This window comes from Lepidochelys olivacea (genome assembly GCF_965140295.1).
Source record: "Lepidochelys olivacea isolate rLepOli2 genome assembly, chromosome: 1".
Classification (NCBI taxonomy): Eukaryota; Metazoa; Chordata; order Testudines; family Cheloniidae; genus Lepidochelys; species Lepidochelys olivacea.
This window is the reverse complement of record NC_140411.1, coordinates 139602965-139625840: the sequence shown is the minus strand read 5'-3', so window position 1 is coordinate 139625840 and position 22876 is coordinate 139602965. Positions and strand designations below refer to the sequence as shown.

The window sequence follows — 22876 nt, the reverse complement described above, 5'->3', positions numbered from 1 at the left end:
AGGTCTTGCTGCAACAGGGGAAGAGATGATATCGTCCCAAGGTCTGCCCACAAACCAAGCTCCACCCATTCATGATAGCTATATGAGATGCCACTCACAGTAGTTTGTGCAGAACTTCCTACTCCTCCTTCGTAATGTTTTTCTGTTATCTGTAGTAAAGCTGTTAACAAAGTTGATATTATTTATGATTCAGAATCACCACCCCATTAATATGACTAGGGCAGTTCACACCTCTTGCAGCTAATGTGTCAGGATGCCTACAGACTCAGGAAGTCAGGGCTACCTCAGGGTATGTCTAGTTCACATTCCAAAGGTAATTTTTGAAATCAAGGGTGTCTACATTTGAAAATCTTATTGTAGTCAAACATCTTTGTGAAGAGTTGAGTTAACTTAAATGACAGTGCATACGACTGACCGGTCAGCGTAAACCAGGGCAAATCATGTTCAGCAGCATGTGAGCTAGCTGTGATCAAATTATGGTTCCAAAGCATTACACATTTAAAGAGTGGTACATAAGATTGGAGAGTTGAAGTGATATTGTGACACCTTTCTTGCCCCAAAAATGTCTTGCTGTCCTTGATGGTATCCTAATGTGGGTTGCATATATCATCATCACCATCATCATCATGGGAAATCCCAAAAGGCTGTAGACTCCTTGCAGATTGAGTGCCAGATCAGTCTTTATTTAGGTCCTTAAGGTGGTCTGGCTGGATATTAGGTTTATATCCGTCATTGCAATCTGATTACACTACCAAAACTTTTGGCAATGATGTGATTGCCAACTGTGTAGCGGCATTCTTTGGTAAACATGCTTTGGAATTCATTGGTCTTCCAGCCTAATAATATGTATGAAATATTGTAAATATAATAACGTTAATATTTTAATGTCACAGACTTCTATATAATATTTTTCTCAACTAAAGAAAGAAATCATGAAACACTACTTCAATATTTTCTCTCGCAAGGTCATTGACATGCCTGAACACAATCCTGGAGATATGGGAGGAACAATGAGACTGGGAAAAAGGAGGACTATTTTCAAAACAGAAGACTCTGTCCTAAGTAAGTTACTTCTTGGCTGTTTCATTTTCTCTCATGATAAAAATACTGTCTGTCTCATATTTAAAGGCCTACATGAATTGTGCCAAACATGTTCTTGTGGTCACATTCATTGCCTCTCCTTACACACCATGCAGTCCACATTTAAAATGTTTCCTACCCTGAAAAGCAACTACACAAATAGCATTTTTTATTCGTCTGATTAGTTCCTGGGGTGAATCTTTTTATTATCTGTAAACACCATCTACTAAAGACAGATTAACAGCCCTCTCTCTTCCCTCTCTCCCTGTTTGAAGTGCATGCAGATGAATCACCCACTATCAGAGAGGCACTGGAGGGGGAAAATACACAGCTTCACTCTCTCTCTGTCCCACTTTCACTTCTCTCCTCCAAGCACCAGATAAAATGGTCACTGTGAAGGGAGCTGGCACAGACTGGTGGCTCTGAAGGCAGCAGTGGGAGGATAGGAAGCTCAGCACTCCAGGCTGGCTTCAACATGTTAGCTCCCCAGCAGTGCTCGTCTCTACAGAAGGATGGGCTACCCATGATGGCCCCATGTTGCCAGATTCTTTACAAGGGCACAAGCATTCCTCACTGTACAGTACAGGCTGCTGCCTCTCTCTTTCTTGATGACACACCAGTATACGCAGCAGGATCCAGGAGTTCCAGCAAGACGAGTGAGTGGGTCAGTCAAGAAGGACATGAAGCCTCCCTGGTATAAAATATTGCAGTTTTATTTTTTAAATTAAGTTTGGTTATTTATGCAGTGTGAGCCTCAGTTTTTCAGAATGCGACATCGGTGGTTCCAGCCACTTTTTAAACTGTACGCTGATGATCGTCCTTGCCTCTTTGGTAATAACCCTCTCTATTTTTGTATTCAGCTTACAAGGAGCACAGAGAGGAAAACAAATATTGAGCCCAAATCTACCCTTGGATGCTCACATGCAGCTCCCACTGAAGCCAGTGGGAGTGATGAATGAAATTCTAAGGGTAGAGCTTGAGCCATATTGAACAGAGATATTTGTCAGATATACTCCTGCCCAGAGGGTGTGCCAGAAAAAAGGTCACATGGGAACATTTGTGTCATTATTCCCATAAACTAAACATTAGTAATTCATAAATTCAATGTAATCCATTGTTGCCCATCATGGAATAATAGTCCATTTTTATTCTAACCAATTTTCTAATTTTTTCACCATCAAGATCCCTGGCATTAGGGTTCTTTGAGCTCCAGTAATGCTTAGCAAATGTTATTGGTCCAGCCTGGCATGTCACAGCAAATGCCAAACCTACTATTTTTACTGCCTTGGAAGCTGAAGCACACTTGGATGATATGATAGCCAGTGTGCTCCACATCCGTTCCCAATGCTCCGAGTGTGGATTTAATCTAGTCATGTTCATTCTAGCCAGAATTCTAGGGCAAACAGACACTGCTTACCTTCTCTCATCTGATATGTTTCTTCTGATTAACTTAAAGGATGCCTGTCTGCATGAACTTCCACAGTCCACTGCTAGAGGACTCAGCCAAAGCCTCCTCCTTTCTTACTTTTACATATCAGGTGAAAAAATAGAGGAAGTGAATAAATGCCCAAACTACATCGGGAATTCGGATTCTTATCTAAGTGCTTCATTCCATTTAGTAGACAGGAACTTCAGCTATCTCTTAATGTGTCTGTCACACAAAGAAATTACCCATTAATTAACTAATGGACCATTTTTTTCAGAATGATAAATATTCTATGCTATGAGTGACATTCCATTCAGACAATACAGAAAAATACTTCATTCTTTTCCCCCAACTAATTTTTTACCCAAATATGTTACAAAGTCCTCAATAATATACATGAGATTACCTGTTGATAAAGTGGGATTAGTCAGGAACAAAAGAATGCTACAAAATAGAAATCTTTATTTATGATGAGTAGTTCAGATCCCATTATTTCTGGAGATGCATTTTTGGCCCGGGCAGTTATGTTACAAAGGGTCATTTTATACTGCCCCTTGAAGCCATCCCTTTAATGAAACCTTCCTGAGCTGAATGTGCTAACTGAAGTGTAACATTTTCTCCTCTATTTTAGAATATATTTATAAAATATACATCAGTGGAAGACACTAGCTCGTAATTAAGATATAACTGAGTGTCCGGGGTTTTTTTTCTGGGAACCTGTGATGGGGTGGACTAGGCCCAGAAGTCCCCTGTTGGAGGCCTTGGGGTCCTGCCACACTCTGTCCCAGAGAGGAGCAGATGAGAAGTCCTCCAAGCATCCTAGAGTGGCTGCAGGGGATGCAGCCAATCCAAAGGGCTGCAGGAGGGGCCAGGAGGGCCACATAAAAAGGAGCTGCAGAGCCAGAGGCAATCAGTTGCTGCCTGGATCTAGAAGAGAAAAGACTGTGTTCCTGGATGGCTGAAAGAACATCAGGACTATGGACAGCTCAGTGTGGGCAGGGACCAAGGGAGCTAAGAAGTAGCTCCTGGCTGGCTGCTGGGACAGAGTAAGGACTGAGCCTGGGGAGGGCTGCAGCCTGGCAGTGTCTCTAGGTGGGAAGCCCTGGGGTATGGCACCATACCAGGGCCGGGAGAAGGTAAAGGCTGTATACCCCAGAAGAGTTTTGTTCTGTTGCGCCTACAGACAGTGTGTATGACTTGACCGGAGGGCTGAGTGAGTCACTGAAGACCCACCAAAGAAACCATCAACCAAGGGTGGGGGGTGCTCCTGAAAAGCAGGTGCCGACCCCATAACAAAACCAGATATAGTTGAATTAAGATTTTTAGAGAATTCACCTTCCTGCCCTGTACTATAAACTTCCAGTACAGCTGAAGAGGTCAGAGTATCATTTGTAACCTCCTGGAAATGTATCTTCTCCAGGTGATCACTCATTATTCAGTGGATTAGTGAGTTCCTCCTAAGAGAAGCATGTGCTACTAGCTATATAAGAGTGATGGAGATACCTTCATCTTAAATTAAAAGACAGTACTTTACTTCACAAAGACTATTTGACTGATTTTTAATATGAATTTAAGTAATCCGGCATTTCTTTCCTTCACTTACCCTTTTTTAAATACTACTGATGACATTTCTAGAAGGCAACGTAACATAAGAATTCGTATGACAATCAAATGAAAACACTGTTTTCATTTAAGTCTTTAACCATAAAGACAAAATCTCAAAAAAGAAATTGAGCCTCTTGGCCAGACTTGAACCTTAGCTTGGGGGCTATGGTTAGGGCTGGGGCCAGCAGGAGGTTTCTGGGCTAAGGCTGGGGCTGGCAGAAAGCTAGGGTTAGGGTTTGGGCTGGCTGGATTGGGATCCCTCTGTTGGGGTTGGGGCCAGAGCCAGCAGAAGCCTTCAGTTTAGGATGAGGGTTAGAGCAAGCAGGAGACCCTGGGGAAGGATGATGGTTGGGATTGGCAGAGCTTCCAGGACTAGAGTTAGGGTTGGGGCCAGCAGAAGCCAACGGGCTAAGGATAAAGTTGGGATTTGCAGAGGCTGTGGCCAACAGAGGCTAGGGCTATGGTTGGGGCCACCATGCAGCCCCCGGGTTACATTTGAGTCTGGTAGATTACCCTAGGCTAGTGTCAGGATTTGGGGCGGCAGGCAGCCTCAATGCTAGGGTTCAGGTTGAGACTAAGAGAGACTTTCAGGTAAGAGTTAGGGTTCAGATCAGTGGAGGCCTTCAGGCCAGGGTTAGGGCTGTTGGTGGAAGGCAGCCGCATGGTAGGCGAGTAGACAGCCCTGGGCTAGGATTGGGGCTGGCAGATGCCCTGGGGCCAGGGTTAGGGCTGTTGGTGGAAGGCAGCCTCATGGTAGGCGAGTAGACAGCCCTGGGCTAGGATTGGGGCTGGCAGATGCCCTGGGGCCAGGGTTAGGGCTGTTGGTGGAAGGCAGCCTCATGGTAGGCGAGTAGACAGCCCTGGGCTAGGATTGGGGCTGGCAGATGCCCTGGGGCCAGGGTTAGGGCTGTTGGTGGAAGGCAGCCGCATGGTAGGCGAGTAGACAGCCCTGGGCTAGGATTGGGGCTGGCAGATGCCCTGGGGCCAGGGTTAGGGCTGTTGGTGGAAGGCAGCCTCATGGTAGGCGAGTAGACAGCCCTGGGCTAGGATTGGGGCTGGCAGATGCCCTGGGGCCAGGGTTAGGGCTGTTGGTGGAAGGCAGCCTCATGGTAGGCGAGTAGACAGCCCTGGGCTAGGATTGGGGCTGGCAGATGCCCTGGGGCCAGGGTTAGGGCTGTTGGTGGAAGGCAGCCTCATGGTAGGCGAGTAGACAGCCCTGGGCTAGGATTGGGGCTGGCAGATGCCCTGAGTCCAAGGTTAGGATTTTGTTCAGCAGAGGCATCTGGGCTAGGGATAGAGTTGGGGTTGGCAGGCAGCCCTGGGATACTGATATGGTTGGGAAGAGCGGTGGGTTCTGGGCTAGGATTGGTGTTGAGGCCAGCAAGAGTGTCTATACTGCAGCTAGGAGTGAGACTACCAGCTCGGGTAGACAGACTCACACTACTGGGACTCGAGCTAGCGTGCTAAAGTAGCAGTGTGGGCGTTAAATCTCTGGTGGAGACTCAGACAGCCACCTGAGTGAGACCCAAAAGGTAGGTGATCTTAAGATCCCAAGCTGCAATGTCTGCACTGCTATTTTTAGTGCACTAACTTGAGCCCCACTAGTGTGAATCTGTCGACATGGGCTGGGAGGCCCTCTCCCCACTGCAGCGTGGACATACGCCAATGGGCCCTGCGTTTGGGTTAGGGGTGAGGTGCTAACTATGACCCTAGCTCTGATCAATCTCCTGACTCCAAACTTCACCCCAGCCCAGAACCTCTGCCAGTCCTACTTACAACACTATCAGGAGAGCTTCTGCTGGCCTGAATGCTAACCCTAGCCTGGGGCCACATGCTGGCCCTAGCCTTAACACCAGCATTGGGCAACCTGCCACACAGAAACCAAATTTTAGCCCAGAAACCCTTGCTAGTCCCAACCCTCATCCTAGCCCCAACCTGAGGCCCCCTCCTGGTATGAACCATAATCCAGGTTGCAGAACACCTGTCGGCCCCAATCATAGCCACAGTCCTGGGTGACCTGCCAAATCCAAACATAAATTTAGCCTAGAATTTCTGGCTGACCCGAACCCTATCTGTAGCACAGGGCTGTCTCCTGGTCCAAAGTTTAATACTAGCCTGGGATAGCCTGTTGGCCACAGCCCTAATCTTCGTACTGAAGCCTCTGCTAACCCTAACCTTAGCCAGAAGGCCTTTGCCCAGCTGTAAATCTAATCAAAGTCCAGGGGCCTCTGCTGACCCAAAAGCTAACCCCAACCTGGAGCCCTCTGTGAGCCCTCTTAGCCCTAGTCCAGAACCCTCAGCCAGCTCGAACCATAACCCAAGCCTAGCATGCACTGCCAGCCCAACCTGTACCACAAGAGTACCTGCTAGCCCCATCCTTACCCCCTACCCATGGGCCATCTGCCAGCCCCAGTGCCAACCTAGCCTGGGGCTCACTGATCACCCCAAACCTGTTTGGCTGGGGAAGGTCAAGCAGCCTATATTTCCCTGAATAATGAGCAGGCCAGAGACTATGAGGGGGTCCAGGCAGCTATCCTACATCTAGTCAGCCTCCACTTAGAAATGGCCACAAAAATTCTGAGGCGCAAGGATTATGAGGCAGCGAGGCCCCAGTCATTTGCCCAAAAATTGGTGGATTGGGCCACCTGTTGGCTGAGGCCAGACATCCAAACAGTGGGGAAGATAATGAATGCTCTGGTGTTGGAACAGTTCCTTCAGGGCCTCCCCAGGAACATACAGGTGTGGGTTAGATGGCATCTATCTGGCATTTTGGATGCACTGGTAAAATTGACAGAGGGGTTCACAGAGGTGGACCTCTCCAGGGCAGAGGGCCAACTCCACAGGGGATCAGCAAGAGCAAATTAGAAATCCCTAGGGAACAGAGCCTAACGCAGGTGAAAGGGGAGGAAAGCAGAGTCCTACAAGAGACTGAGCGGGAGGGGATAGGAATTCAGGAAGTAGGAACGATGGAGAAAGACAAGCAGAGCTCCTTAGTAGAGGTTGAGGGGCCCAGGAGGTACCCCATGGTGCACCCCAAGGAGAAGCAGCTCAGGCACAGTTTGGAGGGCTGGGAGAGCCCAAGGCCCTGACTAACCAGGGGAATGAGGGGCATGCCCTCGATCCACTGCCAGATGTAAAGTGATAGAGTAGGGAGAGCAACCCCTAGGGATGCACATTGTATGACGACTTGTGGGCTGAAATGGAGCTGTGGGGACATCCTCCCCCCACCAAGCACGGGTTCTGTGGATGGAAAATGGGTGGACACCACAAGAACAACCTTGATGATCACCCTAGGGACTAAGAGTGACCCCCACGGCATGACACCTCTGCTATGCAAGGGAAAGCACAGGGAAAGAAAAATCTGATTCTGAGGTAACGGGGGTGGGGGATATGGATGTTAGAGTGCAGGGGCAAGAGTGGCTGAGCCAGCACTCTGATCACTGCAATGCCAGTTAGTTGTCCCACAGCACCCTGAATATGGGCATTGTGCCCAGTTGATAGGTTGGGATGGGATGGAGAGAGTTAAAAGGCTAATTAACTCATTAGCCCAGAAGGTACAAAAGGTGCAGGAAGGAACTATGAAAGGGGAAAGAGGGTGGGGGAGGGGCAGCCCCAGCCCCAGGCCAGCTGCCTTGTCGCATGAGTCACAAGATATCTCTCTTCTCCTTGGCACAGGAGCTGAGGGCTCCATGGGACTGTTGATATGTTGCAGCACAGTCTGTAAAGGCTCTAGAAAAGAACCCTGTAAATGAACCACGAGGTGTTTTACTAGAAGAAGGTCTCTGAGCCGTTAATGGGCTAGAAAGGAGGCCGGAGCAAGTCTGCCCTTCCATAGGCTGGCAGAGATCCTCTAGCTATGGTTACAGTTAGTTACTGGTGGTCCCTGTTTAAAGTTGGGGCCAGCAGTGCTTGCCAGGCTAGAGTTAGAGTTAGGGTTGGGGCTGGTATTCATCCTTGGGCTTGTGTTACAGTCTGTGCTGGCAAGGAGTCCTGGGCTATTGCTAAGGTTTGTGTCAGCAGGCAGCCCACTGCTAGGGTTAGGGTTAGGTCCAAAAGGGCTCTGGGCTGTGAATAGGGCTCTAATCTTAGTCCTGGACCTCCCACGGCCCCCACAAACCGTAGTCTAGGGCCCTAATCTTAGTCCTGGACCTACCACCCAGCCCCACAAACTAATATATTAGTGTTGTGGTTTTTGTTTTTGTGGGGTCAAAATGGAGAAGTGGTATAAATTAAGTTACTACTTATAGCTGGTAGGCAAAAAGAAATACCACATTCAATTTCAGCCACATGTTTCAAAAGTTGCAATAATGCTTAATGTAGGTCACCTATTAGCATGTCTCACTTATAAAGGAAATTAGGTGATGATAAAACATTGATACAATACAATTCTTTGTCCATCAGCAGATTCAGACGTACTTGCTACATTATCATCCTATTCATCTTTTCAGCTTGTGGCATTCATCTGGGATATGAAAAAATATTTTGCATTCTCAGATTTGTAGACAGTAGCTTTTTGAGTTTTTAAGCTAATATGTAATTTGGCAGGTTTCAGAGTAACAGCCGTGTTAGTCTGTATTCGCAAAAAGAAAAGGAGTACTTGTGGCACCTTAGAGACTAACCAATTTATTTGAGCATGAGCTTTCGTGAGCTGTCTCTAAGGTGCCACAAGTACTCCTTTTCTTTATGTAATTTGGCAGGAAATGAAAGTGCAGTCTATATACCCATTTAAAAGAAAAAGTGCTTTTAGAGATAATGGCTTTTTGACAATCAGCTATGTGGCCTGGGTAACACTAGAGAGGATATGGATACACGCTTCATCATGTATAATCTTTTCCTGTTGCTATACTACAGTTATTATGTGGTCCTTATCTGCTGCTAGAAAGGTTAATGTGAAGGTGCAGCAATATGTTGTAAATCTGTGCCATTATTTTGAGTAGCTTGGATGGCCATATGTGTCAGAGAAATGCGTAGAGCTTTGATACTCTGTATTGGAGAAGGAAATCCTGCTCCCACTCCTCATAAATCACAACTAGAATGGGAATATGAGGGATTCTAAAGGTTTCCCTAGGATTAACTTTTGTAACCCCCCTCAGTAAGACCTTTATTTCCACACTGCAGTTTTTGGAGATGTCCTCCCGCAGTTCAGTCCTGCAATAACAATTTGGGCCAGATTCTAATCTTAGTTACAGCAGTGTAACAGAGAGCAGAATTTGGTCCATTACCTTTAATTAGAACTACGATTAGACTTTCATCACTTTCTAGCTGGGAAAAGGAGAAAACAGGGAGGTGGCAACATTTTCAGATGATACAAAACTACTCAGGATAGTTAAGTCCAAAGCAGACTGTGAAGAGTTACAAGGGACCTCACAAAACTGGGTAATTAGGGAACAAAATGGCAGATGAAATTCAATGTTGATAAATGCAAAGTAATGCACATTGGAAAACATAATCCCAGTTATACATATAAAATGATGAGGTCTAAATTAGCTGTTACCACTCTAAAAAGAGATCTTGGTGTCGTGGATAGTTTTCTGAAAACATCCATTCAGTGTGCAGCGGCAGTCAAAAAAGCAAACAGAATGTTGGGAATCATTAGGAAAGAGATAGATAATAAGACAGAAAATATCAATTTGCCTCTATATAAATCCATGGTACATCCATGTCTTGAATACTGTGTGCAGATGTGTTTGCCCCATCTCAAAAAGATATAGTAAAAGCTGTTTTATCAGGCATGTTGGGCAATGGGGTGTGCTGGTAAGTGAAAAATGCCAGTTAACTAAGAGGGAGGGAGTTTGGGTGTAGGAGGGGGTACGGGGTTGGGGCTTAGGATCTGGGAGGGAATTTGGGTGTGGGAGGGGGCTCGAGGTGCCCGATCTGGGGGGCGCTCACCTTGGGCAGCTCTCTGCAAGTGGCAACGTGTCCCTACTCCTCGTAGGTGGAGGCATGACTAGAAGGCTCTGCATGTCACCCCCGCTGCTCCCATTGGCCGGGAACCACGGCCAATGGGAGCTGTGGGTGGAGACAGTGTGCAGAGCTGCCTGCCGTACCTCCGTCTAGGACAGCTGGGACAGGTCGCCATGTGCGAGGAGCCACCAGAGGTGAGTGCCCCCCAGATCCGGCACCCTGAGCCCCCTCCTGTGCCCTAACCCTTTTCCCCACGTCCCCTCCTGCACCCAATCTCCCTCTGAGAGCCTGCCCCCCAGCCCTGCACTTCCTCCCGCAGTCTGAAGCCCTCATGGCCATTCCTCCTCCTCCTAGGAGCAGCAGAGACATGTCACTGCTTCCGGGAAGCCATGTGAAACCAGGTAGGGAGCCTGCCGGCCCCACGCCAACCAGACTATAAACCAGACTTTCGATGAAGATTAGAAATGCCAGTTTATAGAGCTTTCTGGTTTGTGCTGGGCCGGGTAACACAGTTTTCACTGTATTTTGGAATTGGAAAAGATACAGAAAAGGGCAACAAAAATGTTTGTGGGTATGGAAAAGCTTCCCTTTGTGGGGAGATTAATAAGACTGGGACTTTTCAGCTTGGAAAAGAGATGACCAAGTGGGGTTATGTAAAGGTCTATAAAATCATGACTGGTGTAGAGAAAGCAAATAAGAATGTGTTATTTACTCCTCATAACACAAGGACTAGGGGGTCACCAAATGAAATTAATAAGCAGCAGGTTTAAAACAAACAAAAGAAAGTACTTCTTCACACAATGCACAGTAATCTGTGGAACAAATTGCTAGGCGATGTTGTAAAGGCCAAAAGTATAACAGTTCAAAAAGAATTAGATAAATTAATGGAGGATAGGTCCATCAATAGCTGTTAGTAGGAATGCAACCCCATGCTCTGGGTGTCCCTATCCCTCTGACTGCCAGAATCTGGGACTGGATGACAACGGGTGGATCACTCAATAATTGCCCTGTTCTGTTAGTTCCCTCTGAAGAATCTGGCACTGGCCACTGTCAGAAGACAGGATACTAGGCTATATAGACCATTGGTCTGACCCGGCGTGGCCATTCTTATGATCTTAGCTTAGGCTGATGGGCTTTAGGAGTCATTAGATGGAAGAAGCCGGGGAAGCAGAAAGAAAAGGAAAAAAGAACAGAGAGGGAATGTCTTTGTGTTGTTGCAGGTTTTATGTCAACTGCAGGGTTTGGTCCTTTAAAATGGAACAGAACCCTAGTCAAAGGTTTGGGCAGCAGGCTCAGCTTAGTCTGCACTCTCTTGCAGCTGCCTGTTGTGAATGCATCAGAGGTGCTGAGTATCCCTATAAGGGTTTCATACAGGTTGATTCACTAGCCCATCTCCTGTGTGGAGGCTTTATGAAATCATGCAAAGCCATTCAGGGTTGGTGTCAAAGCTCTACAGTCTACAAAAGTTATTCATAATCTTACTTGCAGAAGTTGATAGTGACTGGTAAATTAGAGAGACCAGATGGGTAAGGTAGTATTTTTATTGGACCAAGTTCTGTTCTTCTTCTGAAGAAGAGCTTTGTTTAAGCTCGAAAGCTTGTCTCTCTCACCAACAGAAGTTGGTCCAATAAAAGATATGACCTCACCCATCTTGTCTCTCTAATATCCTGGGACCAACGTGGCTACAACAACACTGCATACAACTGGATAAGTAGTGAGACAGGAAAGCACAAGCAAAGATTGTGTTAGGGTCATAGTGAATACAATTGGGTTGTTTGTTTTGAGTATAAGAAATTTCTTGGAATTTAGATTTCATGGAGCATGTGCAGGACATCATGAACTAAAAGAACACCACTAGAAACATTATGGCACATTGTAAGAGCGGTGTCTTTGGGTTTCTAGAAATGTTTGTTAGAAGCAATACTTTACTGTTAATCATTTCCCTTGTGCTATTTTCAGGGAAACTTTATGGTGATGAAGATTTTGTGGAGGAACGACACAGGCATCGATATGAGGTAAGGCATTGTTAATATAATTTATATTGTTGAGAATGTATAGCATTGGCAAACCATGAAGAATTTATTTAATCTGAAGTCAATGGGAGTTTTCCTGAATAAGGGTTAAGCAAGGCCTTAGGGGTTTGGTGTAATAGTAGGTACTATTTAGATGTAATCCAAAGAGTTCTGTGGTTTGCAGACAGTGTTGCATTTTAGGAGGAGACCTAGCTTGAAGAGTGATACTGGACTTGATCCTTCTCCCAGTGAAGTTAATGGTAAAATTCCCATTGATTTCATTGGGAGCAGGATTAGGTGTATTGCTTCTCAGGCTGGTTGAGCTCAGATAATTCACATAGGTAACGAGGTAACTGCAGTTTATTATATGAGCCCCTCCTGTGAGCAGACTTCCAGAATGATATTAGGGGAAGTCACACTTATGCTGCGCAGACTAGAAGAGAAGCATCACAAGAGGAGATGGCTTTTGAGAAATGATTTGATTGGTTACCTGAATAAAGGTGTAGGGGACGGTTAGGCCTCCATCTATATCAGTGAAGATAGGCACAATAGGGGAGGTAATCACATTTGTGTGACTCCGAGTAGCAACTACTAATGACAAAATAAAAAAGAAGAATATTGCCTCCTGGCTGCATTGCTCAGATAGCACTCCTATTCTGCAAATCATTTGCAGTTCATGCTGCATGCCCTGCAAAAACTACACATTTATTGTACTTCTCTGTGATGGGATATACAAACCCCACCCTGGGCCCAAAGGGGTTAAAAAGCAATACTGGGCCCTGGCTGCCCTATGCCTCCAGAGCTGCCAAGCATGCTCCGCCTGGAGGATTCGGTTAAGAGGAGCTCAGCCAAAGGGTGGTGAACAGACTGTAGGAGAGAGAAATCCTTCTCTGGAAAGCCAGACAGAAGATTGAGCCTGAGAGGGGGCCACAGAGTGGGAAAGGTCCACAGGCAGAGCCTTTGCCAACCACCACTTTCTTGAAGAACCAGCAGGTCTGGCAGAGCCCTGCTCCTTTGGATTCTTCTGGTGTAAGGGGATTGACTGTTCATAGGGGCATATCCCAGACCGAAGGGGTCTATATGTAGGAAGTGCCTCAGGAGAGCAACTTAGACGCACTGCAGGGAGGACTCTGCTGTTGTCACTTTCCCACAAGTCTCCCTACAATATCCTCTTAAGGGCCTACACATTGACGTGGGTGGGAAGCCAAAGATCCCTGGCGTAAGGTCAGGAAAAGATACTTCTGCTGCCCTGATAGAGAGGCAAAGGGCTGGAATTTAGGTACACTAGCTACGAGGCTGCCCAGCCCACTGAGCCCCTAGTACTCTCCCTTGCCTAATGATCAATAACTATTATTCTACCAACCACGCAATGTAGTAACGCTCCTTATTAATAGCAAAATAATAAACATGATGTAGTTCACAAATACAAAAACCCCACCCCCAAACAACAACAACCTGCACTTCCAAACCTCACTTAAAATTGCACAGCTCCTTAGGGCAAATAATGCTGAAATCAAGTATAGGGGATGAATTACAGGAACACTGACAACAAGCCACAGAGGGCAGAGTTAAGATTGGGTGGGTGCAGCTTGGTGGCTGAGGTTGATGAATGTTAATTTGCTTGGGATAGGAATATCATGTATTTGTGAGTATCTGTGGGTATGTATGTGTGAGAAGGTGCTGTATGAAGTTGTTGATTCTAGGTTTCATGGGTTTTATTTGGGCATTATTTTCCTTTAGGACTTCAAGTGTTCAACTTCTTTTTTTTAAGGTTGACTATATTAAAGAAACATACTTGTTTATTAGTGACATCATACATGCTCTAGAATATCAACCATGCTTGATACAAATATAGTATACTCGTAGGAGCCCTTTTAGTATTTTGGATGCATTTCACATTTTAAAAAAATATTGCTTAATTTCATATTACGTAAGAACCACCAATTTTACAAATTTCCACTGCACAATTTTTAAACAAGGAATAATTCCCAGCCCCCCACTTTCCTACATATAAATTTAAAAAGTTAAAAACTTATCTACCTTTGTTAAATATGTAAATTCTACAATAATTACTACCCGTATTTTTCAATTTTCCAGGTAAATCCAGAACTGACTGACTGCTTTGAAGAGAAAGGTTTGAAATTTGTTGGCCGTGACACAGAAGGGAGTAGAATGGAGATCATTGAACTGGAAAGTAAGTAGCTCAGTTTTTTTGTAACACCTTTGGCATGTTTTAAATAAGTGAAAACATTATCATAGTGAACTGTATATAAAAAGAAAAGGAGTACTTGTGGCACCTTAGAGACTAACCAATTTATCTGAGCATAAGCTTTCGTGAGCTACAGCTCACTTCATCGGATGCATACTGTGGAAAGTACAGAAGATCTTTTTATACACACAAACCATGAAAAAATGGGTGTTTACCACTACAAAAGGTTTTCTCTCCCCCCACCCCACTCTCCTGCTGGTAATAGCTTATCTAAAGTGATCACTCTCCTTACAATATGTATGATAATCAAGTTGGGCCATTTCCAGCACAAATCCAGGGTTTAACAAGAATGTCTGGTGGGGGGGGAGGGAGAGGAAAAAACAAGGGGAAATAGGTTACCTTGCATAATGACTTAGCCACTCCCAGTCTCTATTCAAGCCTAAGTTAATAGTATCCAATTTGCAAATGAATTTCAATTCAACAGTCGCTCGCTGGAGTCTGGTTTTGAAGTTTTTCTGTTGTAATATCGCAATTTTCATGTCTGTAATCGCGTGACCAGAGAGATTGAAGTGTTCTCCGACTGGTTTATGAATGTTATACTTCTTGACATCTGATTTGTGTCCATTTATTCTTTTATGTAGAGACTATCCAGTTTGACCAATGTACATGGCAGAGGGACATTGCTGGCACATGATGGCATATATCACATTGGTGGATGTGCAGGTGAACGAGCCTCTGATAGTGTGGCTGATGTTATTAGGCCCTGTGATGGTGTCCCCTGAATAGATATGTGGGCACAGTTGGCAACGGGCTTTGTTGCAAGGATAGGTTCCTGAGTTAGTGGTTCTGTTGTGTGGTATGTGGTTGCTGGTGAGTATTTGCTTCAGGTTGGGGGGCTGTCTATAGGCAAGGACTGGTCTGTCTCCCAAGATTTGTGAGAGTGTTGGGTCTTCCTTCAGGATAGGTTGTAGATCCTTAATAATGCATTGGAGGGGTTTTAGTTGGGGGGCTGAAGGTGACGGCTAGTGGCGTTCTGTTATTTTCTTTGTTAGGCCTGTCCTGTAGTAGGTGACTTCTGGGAACTCTTCTGGCTCTATCAATCTGTTTCTTCACTTCCGCAGGTGGGTATTGTAGTTGTAAGAATGCTTGATAGAGATCTTGTAGGTGTTTGTCTCTGTCTGAGGGGTTGGAGCAAATGCGGTTGTATCGCAGAGCTTGGCTGTAGACAAAGGATCGTGTGGTGTGGTCAGGGTGAAAGCCGGAGGCATGTAGGTAGGAATAGCAATCAGTAGGTTTCCGGTATAGGGTGGTGTTTATGTGACCATCGTTTATTAGGCACTGTAGTGTCCAGGATGTGGATCTCTTGTGTGGACTGGACCATGCTGAGGTTGATTGTGGAATGGAAATTGTTGAAATCATGGTGGAATTCCTCAAGGACTTCTTTTCCATGGGTCCAGATGATGAAGATGTCATCAATATAGCGCAAGTAGAGTAGGGGCATTAGGGGACGAGAGCTGAGGAAGCGTTGTTCTAAGTCAGCCATAAAAATGTTGGCATACTGTAGGGCCATGCGGGTAGCCATAGCAGTGCTACTGATTTGAAGGTATACATTGTCCCCAAATGTAAAATAGTTATGGGTAAGGACAAAGTCACAAAGTTCAGCCACCAGGTTAGCCGTGACATTATCGGGGATAGTGTTCTTGACGGCTTGTAGTCCACCTTTGTGTAGAATGTTGGTGTAGAGGGCTTCTACATTCATAGTGGCCAGGATGGTGTTTTCAGGAAGATCACCGATGGATTGTAGTTTCCTCAGGAAGTCAGTGGTGTCTCGAAGGTAGCTGGGAGTGCTGGTAGCATAGGGCCTGGGGAGGGAGTCTACATAGCCAGACAATCCTGCTGTCAGGGTGCCAATGCCTGAGATGATGGGGCGCCCAGGATTTCCAGGTTTATGGATCTTGGGTAGTAGATAGAATATCCCAGGTTGGGGTTCCAGGGGTGTGTCTGTGCGGATTTGATCTTGTGCTATTTCAGGGAGTTTCTTGAGCAAATGCTGTAGTTTCTTTTGGTAACTCTCAGTGGGATCAGAGGGTAATGGCTTGTAGAAAGTGGTGTTGGAGAGCTGCCGAGCAGCCTCTTGTTCATATTCCAATCTATTCATGATGACAACAGCACCTCCTTTGTCAGCCTTTTTGATTATGATGTCAGAGTTGTTTCTGAGGCTGTGGATGGCATTGTGTTCTGCACGGCTGAGGTTGTGTATGGCCACTATGAATGTAGAAGCCCTCTACACGAACATTCCACACAAAGATGGACTACACGCCGTCAAGAACACTATCCCCGATAATGTCACGGCTAACCTGGTGGCTGAAATTTGTGACTTTGTCCTTACCCATAACTATTTTACATTTGGAGACAATGTATACCTTGAAATCAGCGGCACTGCTATGGCTACCCGCATGGCCCCACAGTATGCCAACATTTTTATGGCTGACTTAGAACAACGCTTCCTCAGCTCTCGTCCCCTAATGCCCCTACTCTACTTGCGCTACATTGATGACATCTTCATCATCTGGACCCATGGAAAAGAAGTCCTTGAGGAATTCCACCATGATTTCAACAATTTCCATCCCACCATCAACCTCAGCCTGGACCAGTCCACACAAGAGATCCACTTCCTGGACACTACGGTGCTAATAAGCGATGGTCACATTAACACCACCCTATACTGGAAACCTACTGACCTCTATGCTTACCTACATGCCTCCAGCTTTCACCCAGACCACACCACACGATCCATTGTCTACAGCCAAGCTCTGCGATACAACCGCATTTGCTCTAACCCCTCAGACAGAGACAAACACCTACAAGATCTCTATCAAGCATTCTTACAATACCCACCTGCTGAAGTGAAGAAACAGATAGACAGAGCCAGAAGAGTTCCCAGAAGTCACCTACTACAGGACAGGCCCAACAAAGAAAATAACAGAACGCCACTAGCCATCACCTTCAGCCCCCAACTAAAACCCCTCCAACTCATCATCAAGGATCTACAACCTATCCTGAAGGACAACCCATCACTCTCACAGATCTTGGGAGACAGCCCCCAAACCTGAAGGAAATACTCACCAGCAACCACACACCACACAACAGAACCATTAACCCAGGAACTTATCCTTGCAACAAAGCCTGTTGCCAACTGTGTCCACATATCTATTCAGGGGACACCATCACGGGGCCTAATCACATCAGCCACACTATCAGAGGCTCGTTCACCTGCGCATCTACCAATGTGATATATGCCATCATGTGCCAGCAATGCCCCTCTGCCATGTACGTTGGCCAAACTGGACAGTCTCTACTTAAAAGAATAATTGGACAGAAATCAGATGTCAAGAATTATAACATTCAAAAACCAATCAGAGAACACTTCAATCTCTTTGGTCACTCAATTACAGACCTAAAAGTGGCAATTCAACAAAAAAAAACTTCAAAAACAGAGTCCAATGAGAAACTGCTGAATTGGAATTAATTTGCAAACTGGACACAATTAACTTGGGCTTGAATAAAGACTGGGAGTGGATGTGTCATTACACAAAGTAAAACTATTTCCCCATGTTTATTTCCCCCCTCCTCACTGTTCCTCACACGTTCTTGTGAGCTGCTGGAAATGGTCCACCTTGATTATCACTACAAAAGGTCCCCCCCCGCTCTCCTGCTGGTAATAGCTCACCTTATCTGATCACTCTTGTTACAGTGTGTATGGTAATACTCATTGTTTCATGTTCTCTCTGTATATAGATCTCCCCACTGTATTTTCCACTGCATGCATCCGATGAAGTGAGCTGTAGCTCACGAAAGCTTATGCTCAAATAAATTTGTTTATCTCTAAGGTGCCACAAGTACTCCTTTTCTTTTTGTGGATACAGACTAACACGGCTGCTACTCTGAAAGGAGTCATGTGGCTCTCTTCCAAAAGGCTGACATCCTAGCTCAACAACTCCTGACCACATGAGAATACTGAGGTGGCAAGGTGTTTGCCAAACCAATGGATAAGGTAGTGGCTGAGGCATCAGAAAAGCCGAAGAACTTCTTCCCCTCAAACAAGTAGTCTGGAAGGGATTATTGCCCTTACTGAAGAGCAGATGGCCTTTTTGCAGCTATTAATTATCCAAATAACTCTGAGTAGACTCAATAAAGGGAGTGCCAGATGGGATTCTTGCTACCATTCTACCTTTAACCCACAACAAAAACACAACTCCTTTATGTGTCTCTTCCCTGAAACAAGGAGAACCACCGTCTAGAAAGTAATCTCCGTTCCTTCACAAAGAAATTAACTATTTTTACTTCAAACAGGTGGGTTTTAGCAATGTGGATACTCAGTAAATTTAGATTACTACGCCAAATAAGATATACCTTCTCACCAATGGCCAAGGACCTCCAGAAGACACAAAACAAAGGAGAAGTTATTCTGCAGATTGACTTGACTTGACTTTGTTGAATTTTAACTTTGTACTGCCAGCAGAGATAATAGCTCTCTTCTTCTTCTGAGTCCCTTGCTAATTCATCCCTCTTTTAAGTTACTTTGTCTAATAAATATTAACTGTTAGCTAAAATTTCAGCCATTATATACAGAATCAAAGTTAAAGGCAAATTGTTATTGGACAGAATACTTTCTGAAAGGATTCTCTGGAGACAATTAATTTTACACACCATAATGTGTTATTCAGGCTTCCAAAGTACCTTGCAAGTGGGATATTATAAACTGCTAAAACACAAGGTTATGTTTCTGTTGCTATCATTTTTGTCAAAGAAAGCTTAAATTCTGAACCAGAGTTTGAATGAAGATGTATTTCTATCATGTCAACCATCTGCAGTGTAGATTACCACTAAAGAGTACATCAGATTTCATAATCAGAGAACTCTCATGGTAGTTTTTGTTTAGTTTGTTCCTACTACACCTCCTGATAATTGGTATTTGCTTTGCATGAAAGGATTTATGTAGGGAGCAAATGAAATTGGGCAGGGTTTTTAAATCATGTGTTACTACAAGAGGAATAAGAACAGCAGTAAAACCTGGAATTATTTCACAATGGTTTGCAAGGGGACTCTGATCATGGAGGGGGAAAAACAGTCCCCTCAGGGGAGTTAGAGATTGGGGACAGAAATATATTCTACCAAATAGGGTAGGCAAAGCATTTCAGAAGAATACTCCTACAGATACTATTTTGATGTCTTGCAATCATCTTGTTTTACTGCTTTAGGGAAATATGCTATATGGTAAAAAGGAACAAACAATGAAACCAGATTCCTTTAAAAACATAAAAATACCAGATTTTCATTGTTATAGGAAAACATGCTTTTCCTGTAACCACCTTGTCAACTGGTGCAAGTCTCAGCTGAGAATGCCAAATTCAGGACAGACTGATAAAAATAGGGCAGACACACCCAAAACTGGTGGCTATTCTAACATTAGATTCACCAAACCAGTAAAAGAATGAGGTTCTGTAGCACCACACTGGTTAAAAAGAAGCTAACAACACAGCCCCCTTTGTAAACCAGCCCTTATCACCACCCAGACATCTGGTCTTTATGAGGAGACGTTACTGAAAACCATGTTCATCATATATAAAGTTCTTCCAATCCCAAAGTATCCGCCAACTCCCCAGTCAATATACAACTCAGATCTTACCCAAACGTCAAGCTGATGCCAGTCCATTAGTAGCTAAAAATTAAAGGTTTAATAACATAAAAAGAAAAGAGTTCTTAAATGGTTAAGAGAATCAAATACATTACAAGTGATTTTCCAAATCTGTAGATCAGGATCATAGCAGTGCTGTTAAATCTACTAGCTTGTAAAAAAATCTCTCTGGTTCACCCAAGCAGGTCAGGGGTCATTCAGTCCTATGTTCAACGCTTCCTTAGAAAATCACAGTGCAGAGATGAGAAGCAGGAATGAAGACAAAGCAGTGATGTCACAGATTGCACTTTATAGCTCAATTTGTGCATGGAAAGTTACTGGCCAATATGGAGTCCTGGGTCATATGAACATGGAAAGTTACTTGTAAAAGATGGAGTCTTAGTTTACATGTCCGTACATGCTTTGCTGATTCATACGGGTAGCCATTGGCTCCACACTGTCTGTGGCGTCTTCAGGAGGGCTCACTGAAGAGCTGATTCCCATCAATCGCCCATTCACCATATGGCTGGCCCATCAATCAGCTATGGCTAGCCTGAATGTAAATTTGTCTTTGGGGTGTCAGTCAGGAACACAACCCATGTTTGAGATACAAATACATAACAAATATTCATGACTTCAGATACAAAGATGATACATGCATATAAACAGGATAATCATATTTAGCAGATTACAACTTTTCCATTGATACCTTACATGATATACTTTGCAGTAAATCTGGTACAATTAGTGATATATTAGTGATTGTAACAGTAGTGTACACCTGGTTTTCATTGTCATAGGAAAATATGTTTTTCCTGTAACCACCTACTCTATGAGAATGCAGCGGAACTCACTGGAACTGGAAACTGTTTTGGAAATTGTCATACCAGAAGAGAGCAATGGTCAATGTAGTCCAATGTCCCGTCTCTGATAATGGTCAAAGTTAACTGCTTTAGGGCTTTAATAGCAGCATCCTTATGGGAGAAATAGGTGTATGGAACAGGAATGTCCTAAAACATTTCCCCTTACTTTCTTTCAAATAGAAACCTTACCTAAATGCTCAGATTTAAACTAGAGAGACCAGGTGAGCGAGGGAATATATTTTTTTGGACTAGCTTCTGTTGATGAGGACAAGCTTTCGAGTTTCCCAGACCTGAAGAAGAGCTTTGTGTAAGCTTGTCTCTCTCACCTACAGAAGTTGGTCCAATAAAAGATATTATCTCACCCACCTCATCTCTCTAATATCCTAGGATCAGTACGGCTACACCAACACTGCATACAACAATGGGAGATACAAACTAGACGTATCTTGCTTCAACATAAACGCACTATTCTATTTTTAAGAGAAACATACACCTACTCTATTTTTATGTTGTCTTCAGAAAGTCAGTGCTGCTACTCTGTTACTTTCAGTGTTTGTATTGAATGTGATAAACTACTATTTATAATATATGTTCATTGTTTTCTCTTTCGCACACAAGCTATAGTAAGGGTCATTATAGTGTAAAGCTGCCCAGCGTTAGAGTAGATGTGGCTATTTGTGCCATCATCAGCAGGGCACTTGTGTACCTTTGACCATTTTCCTTGCTACAGTCCAACAAATAGACCTGGTGTCCTCAGGTGATCTTAAGCTCTCCAGATGTTTTTCTAACATGACCACTTCATGTTCTTTAATTACATGTTCACATACTAGTTTTTCCACAGGACCCCTGCCTAATTCAGTGAACAGAATGGACAGTGCTTACTGAATCGGCATATTTTGTTTGCTCTTCATTGTTCATGGATCAGACCTTACTTACTGCACACTATCCAAACCCTGCTCTGAAGACAGAAGTATTAATTTCCTCAAGGACTTCTCTATGGTGCTCATCGCTGTAATATCAGAGTGATTCACAAATTTTAATGCATCTTCCCTCACCTCACAGGAGTGTCATGGTGGCATTTCCATTTTGCAAATGGGGAGCTGAGGCACAAAGTTAATCAAGTATATCCACTAACCAATCTGAGACACGTAGAACTTGATTTTTCAGAATAATTTAGCATTAAATAGTACTTGCTCAAAGCACAGCTCCATTGACTTCAGTTGCAGCTGTGAGTGGCAACTATGTTGGCAACAAGAAGAAAGCCAAGGAACGTGTGGGCCCCTTAATGAATGAGGGAGGCAACCTAGTGACAGAGGATGTGGAAAAAGCTAATGTACTCAATGCTTTTTTTGCCTCTGTCTTCACTAACAAGGTCAGCTCCCAGACTGCTGCACTGGGCATCACAACATGGGGAAGAGATGGCCAGCCCTCTGTGGAGAAAGAGGTGGTTAGGGACTATTTAGAAAAGCTGGACGTGCACAAGTCCATGGGGCCGGACGAGTTGCATCCGAGAGTGCTAAAGGAATTGGCGGCTGTGATTGCAGAGCCATTGGCCATTATCTTTGAAAACTCGTGGCGAACGGGGGAAGTCCCAGGTGACTGGAAAAAGGCTAATGTAGTGCCAATCTTTAAAAAAGGGAAGAAGGAGGATCCTGGGAACTACAGGCCAGTCAGCCTCACCTCAGTCCCCGGAAAAATCATGGAGCAGGTCCTCAAAGAATCAATCCTGAAGCACTTACATGAGAGGAAAGTGATCAGGAACAGTCAGCATGGATTCACCAAGGGAAGGTCATGCCTGACTAATCTAATCGCCTTCTATGATGAGATTATTGGTTCTGTGGATGAAGGGAAAGCAGTGGATGTATTGTTTCTTGACTTTAGCAAAGCTTTTGACACGGTCTCCCACAGTATTCTTGTCAGCAAGTTAAAGAAGTATGGGCTGGATGAATGCACTATAAGGTGGGTAGAAAGTTGGCTAGATTGTTGGGCTCAACGGGTAGTGATCAATGGCTCCATGTCTAGTTGGCAGCTGGTGTCAAGTGGAGTGCCCCAAGGGTCGGTCCTGGGGCCGGTTTTGTTCAATATCTTCATAAATGATCT

At 44.5% G+C, this 22876-nt stretch overlaps 1 protein-coding gene across 5 annotated transcripts in view; it reads left to right on the top strand.

The window, feature by feature from the left end:
- CTPS2 (CTP synthase 2) overlaps nt 1–22876 on the top strand; it is a 139198-nt gene that overhangs the window by 103915 nt on the left and 12407 nt on the right. For all 5 annotated transcript variants that reach the window (XM_084617806.1, XM_084617807.1, XM_084617803.1 and 2 more), the window contains 3 exons: nt 966–1062; nt 11975–12030; nt 14125–14221. In XM_084617806.1, coding sequence (XP_084473932.1) covers nt 966–1062; nt 11975–12030; nt 14125–14221 — 250 coding nt within the window. The remainder of the gene's footprint in view (nt 1–965; nt 1063–11974; nt 12031–14124; nt 14222–22876) is intronic.